The sequence below is a fragment of the Fukomys damarensis genome, unplaced genomic scaffold, assembly GCF_012274545.1.
Source record: "Fukomys damarensis isolate Sample0158 unplaced genomic scaffold, DMR_v1.0_HiC HiC_scaffold_4, whole genome shotgun sequence".
In the NCBI taxonomy this organism is placed as follows: Eukaryota; Metazoa; Chordata; class Mammalia; order Rodentia; family Bathyergidae; genus Fukomys; species Fukomys damarensis.
Window position 1 is genome coordinate 7,004,505 of NW_022900916.1, and position 17,913 is coordinate 7,022,417.

Genomic DNA, 17,913 nt, shown 5'->3' on the forward strand with positions numbered 1-17,913 from the left:
TCCCTAGGACAGACGGAGTCTCACCTGTTCGTACCCCACGTGCTGCATAGCTGAGGAGCCCCCAGAAGCCGACACTGTGGGTTTCACACCCGAGAGTGATACGGCTCACTGGTGCAAGGCGCCAAAAGACGTCCGCACTCTGACGGAGGCTGGAGCACAGCTCAAGGCATTCCGGCTGGCTCCTCCTCATTTTAGGACATGCTCTATGGTTATTCTTGAAAACCATAAGTGAGAAGGAGAGAGGGGTCACTCTGGCCGTTTGAGAACTTTCTCATCCCCACTGCCTTCCTCAAGTTTTATCATTCACTGGAACGACTCAGACTCAGGAGAGCATTTCACCTAGCGTTAATTTTACTATAATGAAAGGACACAAATCAGAAGCAGCCAAAAGAAGGGACGCATGAGAAGAAGCCTGGAAAGTTCCCAGTGTGAATCTTCAGTCATCCTCGGGGGCAAGTGACTCTCCAGAATTGACACATCACGCAATGCCAATGGGGAATGCTCCTCCAAACTACCAATCAGAGCTTCCTACCAGGGCTTCATTACAGGCGTGGTTGATTAAATCACCGCTACTGAGCTCAGTTTGTGGCCCCTGGTCCTATCCAGAGGTCAGGCTGATGCCACATGATTCAAAGGCTCAACTCTCTCATGACGTGGTTGGTGTTCCCGGTATAGTCAGTCCTCCCCTGAAGATCCTTGAGGAGGCTGGCCCTCCCTGAATCGTCTTCTGATGCTAAACTATCAGGTATGGGCTAGGGGGTTCGTTATGTAGAAGAAGATACTCTTGTTCAAAGAGCTTGGAGATTGTCTCTCGGGAACCAGGGACAATCACCAGACCTTTCTCTGAACTGAGGCCAAATTCTTTATTACAAAACCAGAAGCTGAAAAGATTCCAAAGGACTGGAACAAAATAAAACCATGCTCAAAATAAAATACCAGTGTACACAAATGTCATAGCATTTGTGTGATACAGCAGTTTAAGGGCAAACTCAGATCCAATCTCTTGCAAGTAAACCAGCACAATACCTCAAACTTACCAGCTAAAGGAGGTTTTGCCAGAAAGACAAGTCTTTGTTTCAGAATACACTACCTCACATCATATCAACCTGTGGATCACTTCAAGACAAGAACTATGATTTACTGGTGTTTATGTCTTCCAAGACCAGGCTACATATATATATATATATATATATGGAATGGAGTTGAAGAGCGTGCTCTCCAAGACAAAACTGCCTCTGGGTTTCTCAGAACAAATAATAACCTGAAGCGTACATTTCTTATTGGCCTCTTAATGTAGGCCCTGTAGAACTACCCTGGCCTAGAGCTGGCAACCCTGTATCATGCAGTGTTTTAAAATTGTTGACAGTGAGTCATGCACATATTAAAAGTTCTGACCTTCTCTCGAAAAAAATGGATCTAGCATCATTTAGTTGACCCATGACAACCAACTGGAGGCCAAGCAGTGGCCCCTTTCAGGCTAAACGTGGGCACAGTTTCCAGACTGCCCAGTTCCTGTGCTGCCTCCTTCAGCTGCCATCTGTGAAACTCCCACCTGGAGGACTGGATTGCATGAAATTGGAAATATGAATGTTTTATGCCACCCAAGCCAGCAACAAGCTGGAGGCCAAGCAGTGGCCCCTTTCAGGCTAAACGTGGGCACAGTTTCCAAACTGCCCAGTTCCTGTGCTGCCTCCTTCAGCTGCCATCTGTGAAACTCCCATCCTGGAGGACTGGATTGCATGAAATTGGAAATATGAATGTTTTATGCCACCCAAGCCAGCAACAAGGCCAGGCCATGATCTTTATTGACTCTTAGCACTGAACATACTATCAGGTCCCTTATTCTATACATAGATACAAATAAGACATTAAGCTATGAAGCAATAGTTTCAGTTCTTCCCATGGTATTTCCTTTAGTACAGTCTTTGAAATATGAAATTCTTATTTGGCCAGGCCCTGAGGCTCATGCTTTGTGTTTGCGGGGTAAGCCAGTACCCTACTCAATCAATGTTACCTACAAGCCCAGCATGGTGGCACATGCCTGTAATCCCAGCACTCAGGGGGCTGAGGCAGGAGGATCTCTGTGAGTTCGAGACCAGCCTGGGCTACACAGTGAGTTCCAGGTCAACTACACAGTGAGACCCTGTCTCAACAAAAAATTTAAAAAATAAATAAATGTTACCTACACTTGCCCTTGCCCATGCCCCGAAGGAGAAAGGCCCATAGGACCCAGTCATGAGGAAGGCAGGCAGAGGCTTGGTCCTCAAGGAGGAAGAGGGGCTTCCAGACTCTGCCTAGCACCAGAGCCGTAGGTCACTGCCCAGGTGGAACATGAACTACTCCGATTGGGGCTCAGCCTGGGCACACACCATGGTCTCCATGAAGCCTCAGGACATCACCCTGCCCGTCTGTACCCCGGTCCCCAGATGCCCACATCACTTTTTTGTGATAAGTCTCCTCACGTTACACGGATTGCTGGTTATCCCTACTGTATTTACTTAGATTTATTCCTGTTTATTCCTTCCTGTTAAGACACACTCTTGTGGCAAGTTATAATTTCACCACTTCAGCGTAAAGTAGAAGCCTAATCTCCCTAATGCCAGCAAAGTCCAAAAATGAGCCCAGAAAACCAGAATCACCGCATCAGGCCGAGCGAGTTCACCGTAAAGCCCTCCCAGAGGCCTTTCCTTCCCGCTTTGCTGCACCCCACCCAGAGGCAGTGTACAAAGCCGGTGCCCTGGCGCCTTTCAGTTGCTGGTGTGCTACAAGGAGAGGCCTCCACCTCGGTCCCCAGCCACGGAAGGTCTCACGGGATACCTCAAGGGCTCTCTGCCCCTCGTGTGTGAAGTGAGAGTGGCAGCCCGTGGTGCGCATAAAACATGACAACAGGGCTTTGGGCCAACAGTGAACCGCAGGGCCCTGGATCAGACAAAGCACAGGGGCATTTTTCCTGCAAAAGGAAATTCTTTTCACAGTTAAATAACAATAGGGATAAGAAGAAATGAAAAATGGCCAGAAAGAAACAAAAATGAGATTTCCAGCTGTGAGCTAAAAAGAGAGGAAAAACCATCAAGGTGGATGGAAAGATCTGGAAAACACTGCAATGGAGAAGGCCTGGGTCAAGAAAAACCACTCAGGGGCCCAGGATTTAGCTCAGTGGCACCGCACTACCTGCCGCCTGCCTCGCAAGCACCAGGTCCTGAGTTCGATCCCTGGTATCAGAAAAGCAAAAAGAAAAGAAAAGCCACTTGAAGAGGACATGCCGGCCGATTACTCCTACACAGGGCCAGGACGGATCCCAGAGGAGTTTCAGAAGGAAAGAACCTGATACGTCAGGCACAGTGGCAAGGAAGGGGCCCCAGACTACAAGTCTGCAGAGCAGATTTCCTGGTGTTGGACTCACATCAAGTAGGAGGGGCAGGGAAGCATTAAAAGGCCTAAGAGATGGGTTGGGTTCTGTCTCTTATTGGATTTTGATTTTCTTTTTAGATTATTCTTGAGGGGTTTTTTTCCCCCATTACGGGGGATCGAACTCGAGAACTTACACTTTCAAGGCAGGTAGCAGCACCATTGCTAAATCCCCAGCCTCTTGTTTTTCTTTTTAGCATTCTTCTTTTTTTTCCCCCTGATTTAATGGTCTCAGCCACTACCATGTGAATTGCTGTTATTAATTTAAGCTGTTCCTTCAGGGCCAAGGCAAGGGGGACAGCATGAAAAGGCCCTCGCTGAGGGTGGAGAAGAGGCCAGTTGTCCATTGAGGCCAAAGGGGTGGACAGACCCAGGGCATGTTGGCTGGGCAGGCTCACCATCCAGGGCAGCCAGGGGCCAACGAGACTGGCAGAAAGATGCGACTTGGGGCAGAGGGAACCTGGACCAAACTCGTGCTGCAGGCCTGGGAAGTGGCCGTGTGAAGGTCAGCAGCTCGGGCCACGTGCCTGAGGAAAGGTCCCCGTGGGCGTTCTCAGGACCATGGTGCCCAGAGCGCGGCTGAGCCAGGACCAGCACCCTCCAACCCCTCTGGGACCTCGTTGGTCATGCGGGGCCAGGACCAGACCTCAGGGTGGGGCCCAGAGCTGATTCACCAAGCTCACCGCCCGGCTCCTCCACACCCGACAGTTTGAGAACTCCTGGTTGGAAGGGTCAGATACGGGAACCATGTTCGCATGAGCTTAAGCGAGCACCGTAGTGCATCCTTGGGGAAGCCAGGATGAGTTACGGTGCAGGAGGGACTCATAGATTCTCCAGTCCCTGCGGTTAAGGTGGCAAATAGGAAGTAATAGAATGTGTCGAGTGTACAAATCATACCTGAGGTAAAGAAAAAAAGTTGTGTTTTTTCCAGCACAGAGTCACGTAGAACTACCTCCGTGTCCGCGGCAAAATATTGTGTGACTCACAAGGGTGCAAAATTGTCGGAGGCTGAGGAGGAGCAGCAGCAGGAGAGCCAGAGGCGGTGACAGGGCGGGGTCGGCTGTCCCCAGCAAAGGCAGTTACCCCGAGGGAGGGAGAAACAGCAGATGCCTCGTGGCTGGAGCGCCAGTACCCTGATGCCTACCTGCTGGCCTGTGGTGCATGGTGCCCAACAGCTCCAGGTGGCTTCCTGGCCAGCTGTGGGAACCTCGTGTGGGATGAGGTGCAGAACACTGCATAATGTGGCTGTGTGATGAAAGGCACCTGATGCCGTGTCCTGAATAAGACCAATAATCCACTGTGCAGTGCAGAACTGCTATGCTAAATACCATGGGTCAATCATCTAATTCCACCTAACGGTATATATTTATAATCCATATGTGATTATATAATACACCACATACTAATACTATAGCATAATACTATAATATACTGTGCTAATACACTATAATGTATTGTATTATAATATATTATTATATAATTTGTATAATTGTAGATATCAATATATAATCTATAATGATTATAATATAATACGTACTAAATAATACTATATGATAATTTATATTGAAGTGTTGGATTTACCATTTATTTAGATAATTGAAGTATTCATTGAATACACCATTGAGACGTAAGTTTGTAGGATTTGATAGAGCAAATTATAAGAAGATTTAAGGGTTAAAGCTTGAGGTTTCTTGCTGAGCTGCTTCCAGTGAGCTTCAGCCTTTGCCCAAGTGTCAGCTTCTTGGCGTCACCTCCTCTCACCAGCTCTAGCGCTGCCTCGGCCACAGGACTGACACCTCTTCACCTCGCTGTAGTTTCCCGTGGTACGCGCCTTCTGGCAGACTACAATTTACACACTGATCACACCTGTCAGTGTCTGAGCGCTGAGATGGCAGCTCCACAGGGTCGGGACGTTTGTTGTTTACTGATTATTGGATATTGATGCCCTAGCACTTGAAAGTATCCCTGGGCTCAGTTAATATTTGTTGAGTACACGAATGAATGAGAGTGATTCATGTCACACCAGCATCACAGGAAAGCAAGTGTCTCCCTTTGCATGAGTGACATTACACTGCCAGCACAGAGTGCAACCAGGAGTTGTGTGCATGTGCTATTTTCCTTAGCAGGAGGAAAGCAGGAATTTTGTAATGTGGAGCATCACCTGCCCCCCATCTTTGTTCAGAGCCTAATTGCAGCTCTGGCTCAGTCGTAACCCCTATTTTTATCTCACTTTTGTTAGAATCAGAACTATACCTTAAAACTGATCACTTATTGGTCAAGAATGGAAGAACCATAACTCTCTATAAATCCTTCCACTTCAGTGTGCAAGAGATCTAAAGGTTGAAATGTTTCCTTTGGGCTCACCCAACAAAATGCAGCTTTGCCTGGGGCTGGGGGGGAGACGGGGGGAGACATAAGCATGCATTTTAACTGGCTTTTGCACAAAGCATTTTAAAAATCTTTGAAGCTCACCATCGTGAGTTGAGCCTTTTGAAGACTAGCTTGGAACATCTTTAGAAAGAAATCCATAAATTCAGGTTGGCATGGAAACTGGCCAAAGTACGTCCAGCTTCTACACTACAGCAAATGGGTACAGCAGGTCACAGGGAGAGAACCACACACTGTGCCGCCATCTAAGGCAGGTGGTGCGAGCCTTTCCTTTGATAGCAATAATGAATCACTCATCAGAGCACTAATATTCAACAGGGCAGCAATTCTATCCCCCACGCCTCAGGAATAGGAAGAAAGCAGCAGTCAGTAGGGAATTTTTATTTTTCTAAAACAAGAAGTTATGCAATGGACCAAGGTTGGAAAGTCCTCAGATTGTAACTTTGCCTGCACAGTACCTGAAAAGTCCTTGGCCCCCACCTCTGGTGCCATGGCGACAGTTCATAGTGAGCAAAGTGCCTAAGAACAAAGCAGTCGGCCTGTTGCCTGCAAGACTGAGAACGCAGCCTGCAGGTCGGGAGAGAGCCACTGTGCAGCCAGCTGGAGTCTAGCAGGAACCCAGAGACCTGGGACTCCGGGGAAGTTATTATGTCTGAAGGAAACTAGGTCATGAGCCAAGGATTGCTCCATATGGTGCAAACCCTAGCGTCGGGGCTCTGCGATACTCCCCAGCTAGTAGTAACCACTACCTTCAGATGCTGTGTGGCTCCACCACTGGCAGAGAAAGCAGCCTGTTGTCCATCAGTGGGGGAAATATTTATCGGTTAGACAGCAATGCAAAGACAGAGGAAATATCTGGAGAAGGCTTGGAGATGTTTCAGTAAATCATCTGGCCAGAAAAAGGCAACTGTTGTTGCTTTATTTTTTTGTTTTTGCTTTGTCTTGTTTTGTTTGCTTTATATTCTCCCACCTTTTGAAGCAAAGCCAAAAAACAAAACAAAACCTTCAACTTCTATCAGAGTTCACTAATGCACAGTAGTTAGTTTCTCCTTGACATTTTTTTTGAGTATTCCCTCTGTGCCATGAAAAATGTCAAATGCTTCACATACTGTACGCTATTTCACTCTATTCTCCCAGAGGCCCTAGCAAAGCTACGCAAGTAAGAACTGGAGCCAGCCTTCAGCCTCCACCTTGTTCCAACGGAGTGTGGTGCTGGCCAGTTCCTGTTAGCTGGTTTTGAGTCAGGCATTTCCTGGAGGATGGAAACGGATTACCCAGGAAGCAAGTGTCCCCAAACTTTACGGCTGGCAGCAACACGTTGGAGACATTTACCTCTCCCGGAGTCGGCCTCTGAGAGTGTGGGAAGGTCGTCCCTCCAGCCTCCATTCTGTGCAAGCTCGCCTGTGTGTATGTGCGCCATGTGATGGTCCTGTCCTTCTCTCTGCTTCTCTAGATTTTGATCGGAGCCGTCATTGCCATGGGCTCAGCCGACAGAGACGGCCGCCTACACCCGGGAGATGAGCTCGTCTACGTGGACGGGATCCCAGTGGCCGGCAAGACCCACCGTTACGTTATCGACCTCATGCACCACGCAGCCCGCAACGGGCAGGTGAACCTCACTGTGAGAAGAAAGGTGCTATGCGGAGGTTCGTGCCTGCAGCCGCGGCGGGAGTCGGGTTCAGTGGGAGGTGCCTTTTGAGGCTTGGTGAGGGCCCCTGAGACTGTGCCACTCGGGGCGGAAACAACCTAGATACCCCCCAAATGACTGATTCTGGGAGTACATTGTCACCCGCTAGTGCACAGCGCCAGGCAGCCTTTGAGGCCTGCATTTCAAATGCAGCTGTTAAAAATTCCTGCCCCAGCCTGGGGCTAACTGACTGCAGGTCTGCTCTTTGCTCTTTGAGGGTTGGAGTTATATGAGGAAGAATGTAACAATGGGAAAAAAAGCACATTTTGAAAATGTTTCTCATTGTGTTTACAAACAAAAAACTCTGGTATTTTGGTACCGTAATAGGGAAACCAGAATGGAAATTTAGCTTTGATTGTAAAGTGTGATAAAAGGTAACAATAAACTATTACCCCGTGTAGAAAAATACATTGCTCACTCTGAGAAAACATAATTCATATAGCTCCAAACTTATGAAACAATGAAGTGGAGATAATTATTCCCTTTACAACCATTTCCTTGTCTTCATAAAAGAATCCACTAAAGACATACTTGCATAAGTCAGCCCATATACTCATAATACGATCTAATTTTCTTCTCTTCACATCTCAACCCACCCAAAAAAAAAGATTTCTGTTTTTAAGCAATACACCCGTAACAAGCCCCACGCTGTTTTGTAATCTGAACGCTGAATGACTGGGGATCATAGCTCTGCCCTGAGCTGCCCATGCTGTGTCCTGTGGACCATACAAGTGGCCTCTCCCATCGTGATCCGCTGCCGCCTTTGGCCCCATGGCCTGCTGGCTTCCTGCTGACCATCAGTTCTAAAGCTAGGAGAAACCTAAATGGCCTGAGTTCCTTGTCACGGGTCAGAACACTGAGGATGGAGGACGGCAGCTTGCCCGGGCGTCCACACAGAGTCAGTGCCAATGCAGAGACAGACTCTTGTTGCCAGGAGTCTTTGTGCCACCTTCCACCTCCCTTCCCACTTGCAGACACTGTCCCCACCCCTGGCGAGTTCAAAGACCCAAAGACCTTTCGTGAATGTCAGTCCCAACACCAGGACCGAATGTGCAGACCCACCTCACCCTGGAATCCGGAAAAGGGCCACCTGCTCATCACAGGCTTGAAGGACTAGATGTATGCACTGAACTGAAAATCCTTTTCTCTTTGAGTCTCTAGAAACCAGATTTGAGCAAGAGCAATCACTTAAAGGGCAAGTCAGAAGAACTGTCAGCCCTCACCAGTAGAGACTGCTATATATCTCGTGTGGGACAGAGGTTTTGCTTGGAGGTGCCATTCATCTTCTGGGATCCATGGCAGACACCGGGCCCGAGGGAGTAAAACACAGTGAATTATGCCTTATCCTTGGGCCAGATGCCAGGAGGGAGACAGTGCTTTCTTGGTTAGCATTTAACTCTCTCTCCCTGCAGAGTAATTTTTAATAAAAAGTTTGCTGTGCTATATGCAGCCTAAGATAAATTAAAAAGATACCTGATTTACACGGAAATATACTGCAGAGTACAAAACCAGTGCACCAACATAATTTCATGCTCCCCTTGCCACCGACTAATTATTGCGAATTAAAGTTTGCTCTAATCAATGCAAGCTGTTGGCAGGCACACCAGCACTTCACAAAAGTATCCTTGCAGTCCGCGGGCCATGCGACTTCCACGAAGCTGCTCTTTCCTGCAGTTCTCACCAAATTTCCTCTGTTTGGCTGCTGCTGAGTGCATTTCAAGTGCATTTAATTTTTGAAAATGTTCTGCTGTAAACTGCTCCTTCACACCAGGGCAGTCTCCAAGATCATTCGGCCCGCTCTTCCTTGAAAGCTTCGTCAGTACTGAAAATGATTAAGTTCAGCCAAGGATACTTGGAGAACAAAGTAAAGGCCTAAAAACGTAGTGCAGGAGATTTCCACAGGCATGGAGATGACCGGTTCCATAGCTGCTGATTCTGCAAAGTGAGCAATGGACAGGGCCCTGGAGAAGCCTCTCCAGGGAGTGGCACCATTGCTGTTGTTATTGCTGTGTTTTCCTAAACAAGGGAGGTGCCAGCCTGGCTTAGGATGCAAGGATTCAAAGCTGAAGAGAGCGATCAACTTGGCACAAATAGGAGTAGAGAGCAACATGGGGCAAAAAGGAGGAAGGGATACAGTGGGGATTCGGCCTTTCCATCGGACCCTCCCCTGCCTCTGCAGACGCTTCTCGGCTCCAAGGGAGGAGGGCACTGGCTTCCTCCTGGATGCTTCTGAAAGAGATCACATCCATTAGAAGAGATAGAGACCATCTAGTAACATTGGGTGAAAATTAAAGTGACATAGAAGGCTGCCAAGTATTGTCATAAAAATGTACGTGGCAAAAATAAGCAAACATTTCAGTGAGGCCATGGCCAGCTAGATCTTCCAAGGAGAGAGATGGCTGGGTGAGGGAACAGATTATCCAGGAGTGCCTCCGGTTTTATTCACTATGTGCTCCTAGCTCAGATCTTGCACCTTGAACACCAGGACATCTCAGTGACGCCACCAGCCCCAGGACTTAGTTGGCACCACCCCCCAGGAGAATAGAAGAGTAGCTTTAGTTATTGTACCAAAGGTACATGTATTTATATATTTGGTAGCTCAGCTTTGAGATGTTCGACCTACTGACACATTGTCTTGAATGTGCACCATTTGTTTGAGAGGAGAGGGTCTCTGGGGAATCTCTGAAAGTGATGCAAAAGTTTTATGGCTTAAATCAACACATGTTAGAGTTGGTTTTAAAGCTCAGCGTCTTCCTCTGACGCCTAGGAAAAGTCTGGTTCTCAGCATGATGCTGAGGAAGGGAAGGCTTCCTTGGCAGCTGGGTAACCTACTGACATTGTCTTGAATGTGCACCATTTGTTTGAGAGGAGAGGGTCTCTGGGGAATCTCTGAAAGTGATGCAAAAGTTTTATGGCTTAAATCAACACATGTTAGAGTTGGTTTTAAAGCTCAGCGTCTTCCTCTGTGACAGCGTCTGTTCGGAACGTGTCCCTTGTCCTCTGTCTCCGAGCCTGCCCCCCATTTCACTAAGGTGCCTTGGGGACTACAAACCAGAAAGGCCACCCAAATCCTTGCAGGCTGTAAACTGGGCTGCCCCTGCACCCCGAGGTACTGCGAGGGCCCGGTGTGCACGCCCGTGTGTCACGCTCCATGCGCACTCCTGCCCCATTGCCTCGCCACACATCATGTGCCCATCTTTAGGGCTGACACCCTGTGAGGGGACAGTCCTGAGAATAGGCTCAGGCTGGGTCTGAGTCAGGTAAGGTCTCCTTGTTACAGAACCCCGGATCTGTGGTGCCCAACGTGTGGTGTGGAAGGAAAAGGAAGGCTCTGCTTAAATACATCCCTGTGGCCCTATGGTTCCTCAGGCTAAGGGAAAATGCATGCATGAATGAAATCTGGTGTTTTTAAGACATGTATGGGTGACATGGACCATGGTGACCTGGAAACCACGCACCCAGGGAAGGGAGCAGCCGTTACCCAGCTCCAGCTGATTACTGCTAAGTATCTCAATAACAACTGGAAAACCCTGTTTCTATAAAATCTTCCTACTTACAAACACTGGCAGTTAGTTTTGACAATTAGTAAGGAAAGCACAGGCCAGCCCTGTACAAATCAGAAGTAAGCCCTGAGGAGAACATCACATTCTGGTCTAAGATCTCACCTGGTGGGCCTTGCTGACAACTGGTCGGCATAGCAATGATTTATTTCCAGGATCGCTGGTGGAAACTAAGTGGAAATTTAATTGAAAATGAATTGCTTGACTTTAGCAAGTACTCAGTGGCTGAATTCCGTATACCCACTAGTGAACCACAAGAATGAATTGAGGATCCTGGAAATGAGTACTTTTTTTTTTAAATCCACAGGGCATTTGGTCACTTTATGGCATTTTATTGTATTATTCTCAAACAACCAGAAAGAGTTGTTGGAAAAGATACTCCCAATCTGGATCCTGAGACATGGAATAGAGACACGAGGTGGGGTCCATCCCTCAAAGGCAATGATGTTACCAATTTCCAAGTGTTAGGGACCCAGAACAAGCTCAGAAAGAACTTAGAAGCTGCTTAAACTTCCTGATTTAAAATATACTCATTCTGCTAACCATGCAGAGCAGTTTTCCGGAGGTTGAAAGAGAAGTCCAAAAGCCATAGAGAAGTGTTCTGCTCCTGTAGTTGACTCAGCTCTTACCTAGGGAAGCTCACTCAGTCCATGATTTCCTTTCTTTCTCTCTAGAGCTGGTGGTACAGCCACTCCCAGCCATTTACTACCAAGACAGATAATTTTTCTTTGTTGTTGACTTACTGACAACCACAGCTCTCAATACCCTAAAATATGACAGCCAGAAAATGAGATCTCTCTTGTCACTGCCTATGACATTTAGTTCCTGATTTGGTCCAATAACTCAGGAAGACTTTCAATTTAATGTAGCAGTGTAATAATTGTTTGTTTTTCTTCTTTGAGACTATCTCTAATCATTTTATTTCCAACTTGTACAAGGACAGATAAAGGACATGTGCTTCACCAAGACAATACTGGCTTGTCTCTGGGTGATGTTTCTAGCAGGAAGGATGAATTTTAGAGACAGAAATCTTAAATTCTAGTTCCGAAAAGGGAAAGCCTTTGACATTGACATTTTGTTCTTACGTGACTTCAGTACATTTCTTACACATGAAAAGTGTCCTTTTTGTTTCTTAAAACCTCTCTTAATTAGAAAAAGTGAAATTTATCAAATAAGAAAGACAATAGCCTGCGTCTCTTTCATTCTGCAATTATAAACAAGAAATTAATACATTTTTATAAAGCCCTTTTGGTTCCTTACTTTACTAATTAATTTTTTTGCATTTCACTTCCTTAAGTTTTTAACTGATGGAAAGCCATTTTCGAAATTGGGGTTATAATCAAATTCAACTCCTTCTTTGGACATTAATGTAACAAAACCTATCTTATAGCTTTAGTTCTTTTAGTTTTTTGTTTAGGATTGTTATCAGCTTCCCATTACTGTGATAACTATCTGGGAAATCAGCTTATAAAGAGAATAGTTTCTGTTGGCTCACAGTTTTGGAGGCTTCAGTTCTCGAGCCAGTGGCCCTGTTGCCATGGGTCTGGGGCAGCACATCCTGGCAAGAAAAGGTGCGAAAGCAAAATCACTCATCTCTTGGCCACGGAGCAAAGGAGAAGCTGAGGACACACCTCCAGGGACCAGATCCCAAGAGGCCCTGACCTCCAAATAGCCCCTGGGCTGGGGACTAAGTCTGTTACACCCTTTTAGGACCACTCCAGACCTACTGTATAGCTGACTGTGACTTCAATCTTAGCTTCTTATGAAGTGGCTAAGGGCTTCCACTGGAACTTTGGCTGATTCTTTTTGACTTGCCATGTGAGACGCCTTGTACAGCTCTAAATAGAAGATGATATCTAGAAGGACCCAAAAAGGAATCACTAATAGTCATCACTTTCCATGTTATTATTCCTGTTTCATAAACATCTTTGAATACATTAACTACATTTTAAGAGGGAAACAAGAATCTTGTTTTTAATTACAGTGTTCTAGGTGCCTGCTTCAGTTATTTTAAAACAGTGCAAATATCTAGGAATTAAAGTAAAATGACAAAATTCTCTCTGGATGACAGAGTAACTTTCATCTCAAAAACCAGCTTTCTATCATTCTGCCACAGACATGAGCTTGCTTTCTTGTGGAAGTGTTATTTTGGTCTCCCATTGATCATAGAGTATCGCTTGTAATACGGGGTATAAATAAGCAAAACCTCCAATACCACCATAGGGATTCAAAATTCATGATTTTTTAGGCTGGTATAATTATTAGATTTGCTCGTACAGTGAACAAACTACTTTCTTAGGTGAAAATTAATCTTTATCCTTTCAAGAACCACTTTACTGAGATATGGTAGGCACACAGAAGCCAAGCAAACCACTTCTAATAAGTGTATTTCCCACACTACATGAAGTAAGTAGTTCTCCTAGGCTATCACAATATCACGAAATGGAAGTGTGACCACCAAACAGGCAGGTCACTCCCTGTGGACACAGGTTTGTTAGCTCCACCCCATCCAACCAATAGATAGCAGCATCTCTCCAAGGCCTTGAAACTTGGTCCTAATTTCCGTACCTAACCTCCCCCTTACCTACTGAGAAAATCTTTCCCTATGTGGACCCTGAACATGTATTTGTTTTTCGGACTCTTTAAGTGAATCACATGCACTGTACAGTTTGGGGTTCTATCTGCTTGTCTTGTGATCATCCTTGGTCGAGTGTTATGTGACTGCGTGTTTCAGTGTCCAAGAGTCGGCCTTGTCCTGGGTTTGCATCATAACAAGAGCAAGAGGCTGACATGGGTTTTACCTGTATTTTCTACAGAGGGTAGAATGGGGTCAAGAATGGGGAGCCTTATAACTGGGCTCATAACTGTTCACATGCCCTGCATACCTGGGGGAGAGAAGCCAACCCGCTAGTTATGTCACCAGCCATGCCCTTGTACGTAGGAACCATCTACTAAGACCTTTGTTGAATGACTGCGTTCCTGTGTATGGTGTGTATTCCAGGGGAGCCCTGCCCAGAGAATGGGAGGAGTCCAGGCTCCATTTCAACCCACCACAGCTCTCCACGCAGTGACTACGCAACCTACACCAACAGCAACCATGCTGCTCCCAGCAGCAATGCCTCTCCCCCCGAAGGCTTTGCCTCCCACAGCCTGCAGACCAGCGACGTGGTCATTCACCGCAAGGAGAATGAGGGCTTCGGCTTCGTCATCATCAGCTCCCTGAACAGGCCTGAGTCTGGATCCACTATAAGTGAGTGACTGCTTTTCTTGCATTCTATAAAGGGTCTCATCTTTGCTTGTTCCAGTGGTAAGGGTGACAGACAAACAGATCAGAGGATGGTTGTAGACGTGCTGAGTAACCCAGCACTCACAGGCTCTGAGCACAGATAACCCTAAACACTCTCTAGCACTGCATAGCCAAGCATTGCTGGCCTTTGGCTCAAGAAGAGAGCAAGGCCATGACAATGCTCCTCCAAGCCCTCAACTCCAGAAAAGCTTTTCATTCATTTGAAAGTTGGGAAACAAATAAAACAGTGACATGGTAGTGCTGCTGTGAAAGCAGGGTGCCCCTTTCTATGGGCACTCGCGGAAAGCTTTCTTTGGCTCGAGAGCCGTTCAGTCAAATGAAACCCAAGTTGTAGAAGGTCTGGGGAAAGCAGTCCCGGCAGAAGGCTTCGTGTGAGAAGGAGTTTTCTTCTTCTTTCGGGAAATATACAGGAACCCAGAGTGGCAGTGGTGTAGCAAACAAGGGAGAAAAGCGTGTTACCAAGACTTGGAATTGGGTGGGAGTCAGGGTGTATGATAAGCCAAGGGCGTGGGAACCATTAAAAGCCTTTAAGCAGTGGACTGAAATCTGATATATATTTCTTTTGAAAGCGAAGCCCAGATGCTTGTAGAAAACAAAACTGGAGCGGTGGTGTGGGTTAGGGGACGAACAAGATGTACTGTGGCCAGCAGGCCAGAGATACTGGAGACTTCCCCTGGGGTCACAACGTGGAGGGGAAGAAGAAGATGAATTCAACTTCCGGGGTTCCCCCAGCCCGGAGTTCTAGGAGACAAACACAGCAGGCAGCAAAGGCTGCTCCCGTAAGGCATCTTGTGCAGACTCTCGGCCTCCTCGCTTGTTTTCTTTTCTGCAACAGTATTCCGGAATTTATTCAGCAAACAAGCAACCTGTGGGACAGAAGAAGGGATGGGATACTTTGCCATTTTTCATGCTGAAATGACTTAGCCCAAAATGCTGTGATAGAAACAATAGAATAGAGGAGCATTAAAAGAAAAAAATAATAATTGTACCCATGTTGTAGGCTAAAATACTTAAAAATTGTGGCAGTCCCAGTTCTTTATGGGATGAGTGTCATGCAATCACTCAAGAAATAAAGTTACTGGAAGTGAATAAAAGCTTTATATGATAAAGTTAATATTATCCCCAAACCACCAGAACTATGTGCAGAGAACTGGCCTGTTTTGCTTAAGCCTTGACAAATTCAAGAGTGAAAACTAGAGGCACTGAACCTCAGCAAATATGTGCAGAAGCCAAATTACGTGCATCTGAAAGTACAACTTCATTTCTTTCTTTCTCTGTGATAGCTGAAGAAATAAATCCAATCTTTAAGCATAGATGGAAAGCAGGATTCTGTCAGTACGATGGATTCACCAAGATTAAAAGGACACAAGACTAAAGATTTTCATGAATTATATAAACAGCCTTCCAATAATTTATACTTGGGAGAAATGTTCACAGAGAGCTTTTGTAGCTATTCCAGTCATTCAAATTGTTTATTGGGGCAGAATACCTAGAGGACTAGAATAAAAATTAAAAGTATACTACCACAATGGAAACATTAGGTGTGAATTTAAGTTCTTGGCTTTATTTAAAGCATGAAAGCTTTCTTTTTAAATGTATAAGGGAGAGAGTGTGTGTGTGTGTGTGTGTGTGTGCACATGCACATGTGTGATTTTATTGCAAATCTATGCATAAGTAGATTTGGGAAAACAGCAGGTGCTAATGCTTACAATTAATGTGTGAATTTTTCTTGCTACCAAGTGACATCACCCTGACCTCAAAAAAATAATTATAACTACTTTCAAAATAGTGTTATTTTACTAAAAGTGTTTTATCCCTGGAGTGTAGAAATGTATTCTTTAGTTCATTATACCTCATGGTTTCTTTCTCTTTTTTTTTTTTCACGTTTATTTCTTTTCATTTTAAGGCACTGGGAATGCAGGTTGCCCCGTGCACTGTAGCAAAAGCAGCTATTATACTGATGGTTCGCTGTGTTACAGCATATAATTTGCACCATGCACCTAAAAGGTTCCTGGAGCCGGTGCTCCTTCCTACTTAACTTCTGAAATGATTTTGATCTCTAATTTGGAAGAGAAATGCTAAGATCCTCATGAATTGTAAAGAGCCATCCTTGGGCCTCACTTCCATCATCAGAATATCAAGAGTCCCCGGGCGCTGTGAGACTGACGCAGGGTGACACTCCTGAGTACTCAGGGGGGCTCTGTCCTTCCCAGAGTGTGTGTCCTTCCCATCCCCGTGTCTTCCCTGGCCCATAGGCCATTATGCCTCCAACCAAAGCACTACTCTGTGTACGTGGCGTGGTTCACAGCTCAGGTGCTACAAGCACACTGCCTGGATTTCAAACCTGGCACTGTCATTTACTGGCCACATGACCTTGAGGAAATTATATGACCTCATTGGGCCTCCGTCTGCTTGGTTGTAAGGAGAAGATCATTTTCATCTTTCTGTTGTAAGGTTGCCATGAAGGTAAAGGAATCCAGGCACAGAGGGGCTTAGAAGAGCCCTGGCTTGCAGTAAGAACTGCCTGTGTCCGTGCTGCTGTCTAGACCACCATCCCTGCTGGGAATCTCTTCTGTTCCCCCAGCTCACACTGCTTTGGTGGCACAAAGTCCACACTGCCGGTCAGCCATTAGTCAGAGTCACTTACTCTCCTGGGGCTGCGGAATCTGGGTTCAGATAAGCACATCTCAGAGGGGCTGTGTCCCTGCCCTAGGGGATCTGCTGGGAGAATCGTCTTCCCCCCACCCACCCACCTGTAGGCTGGGCCAGCAGCAGGAGCCCAGGGCCGAACCAGTCCTGCTGTGTGAGCTCTGCTGAAGCCTTAGGCCACAGCTGCAGGTTCATCTCCCAGAAGCCCCTAAGCCAGGAAACTGGGAAATTCATGGAAAGCATCACCGTTCTGACTTGAGGCTATACCTCTGAGCATCTCCCTGCAAACATTATGTCATTACTGAATATTATCAGAGCAGAAAGATGAAATGAAGAAGGCAAGTGTGAACTTCCCTCCATGACTAGAGACTCCTCCCATAGCTTCTTCAGCCAGGACAACTTTGTCAGAGATATTCGACGTCCCGCTAAATGAGAACTTGTGAGGTGAGGTTCTGGCTTGTTCCTGGGCAGCAGCATTGGAACAGGACTCTTTACCAAAGCCTTACGTGTTCCTTTGCAAGACACTATTTACCCCAGAAATAAAGAAGGAATTTTCTTAGTTTTAAATAATGTAATGAAGGAGCAAGCTGCTTCCTTCCAAGGCCCTGGAGGCCAACCATCACTTGGAAATGGACAGAAGTTAGAAGTTAGAAGCCTTCGATCTGAAGTGTAGGGTTATCTTTTGTGGTTCAAAGTGAAAACAGCTTCCTGAGCATTTGTGTCCATGATCCAAAGTGTTAAGCATTTTTCCAAGCCTTACAATTGGATTCAAGGGGAAACAAAATTGGTTTCCACACCATAGCCTAGGATGAGAATGAACCATAACAGGTAATTACATTCCAAATTGTTGAGGAGATTTGAACAAAGGCTTATATGTGACTGTGTTGGTCAGCTTTCCATTGCTATGTCAAAAT

At 46.2% G+C, this 17,913-nt stretch overlaps 1 protein-coding gene across 1 annotated transcript in view; it reads left to right on the top strand.

The window, feature by feature from the left end:
* Magi2 (membrane associated guanylate kinase, WW and PDZ domain containing 2) overlaps nt 1–17,913 on the top strand; it is a 439,692-nt gene that overhangs the window by 339,272 nt on the left and 82,507 nt on the right. Inside the window, exons 13-14 of the mRNA XM_033756513.1 lie at nt 7,250–7,442; nt 14,045–14,293. Coding sequence (XP_033612404.1) covers nt 7,250–7,442; nt 14,045–14,293 — 442 coding nt within the window. The remainder of the gene's footprint in view (nt 1–7,249; nt 7,443–14,044; nt 14,294–17,913) is intronic.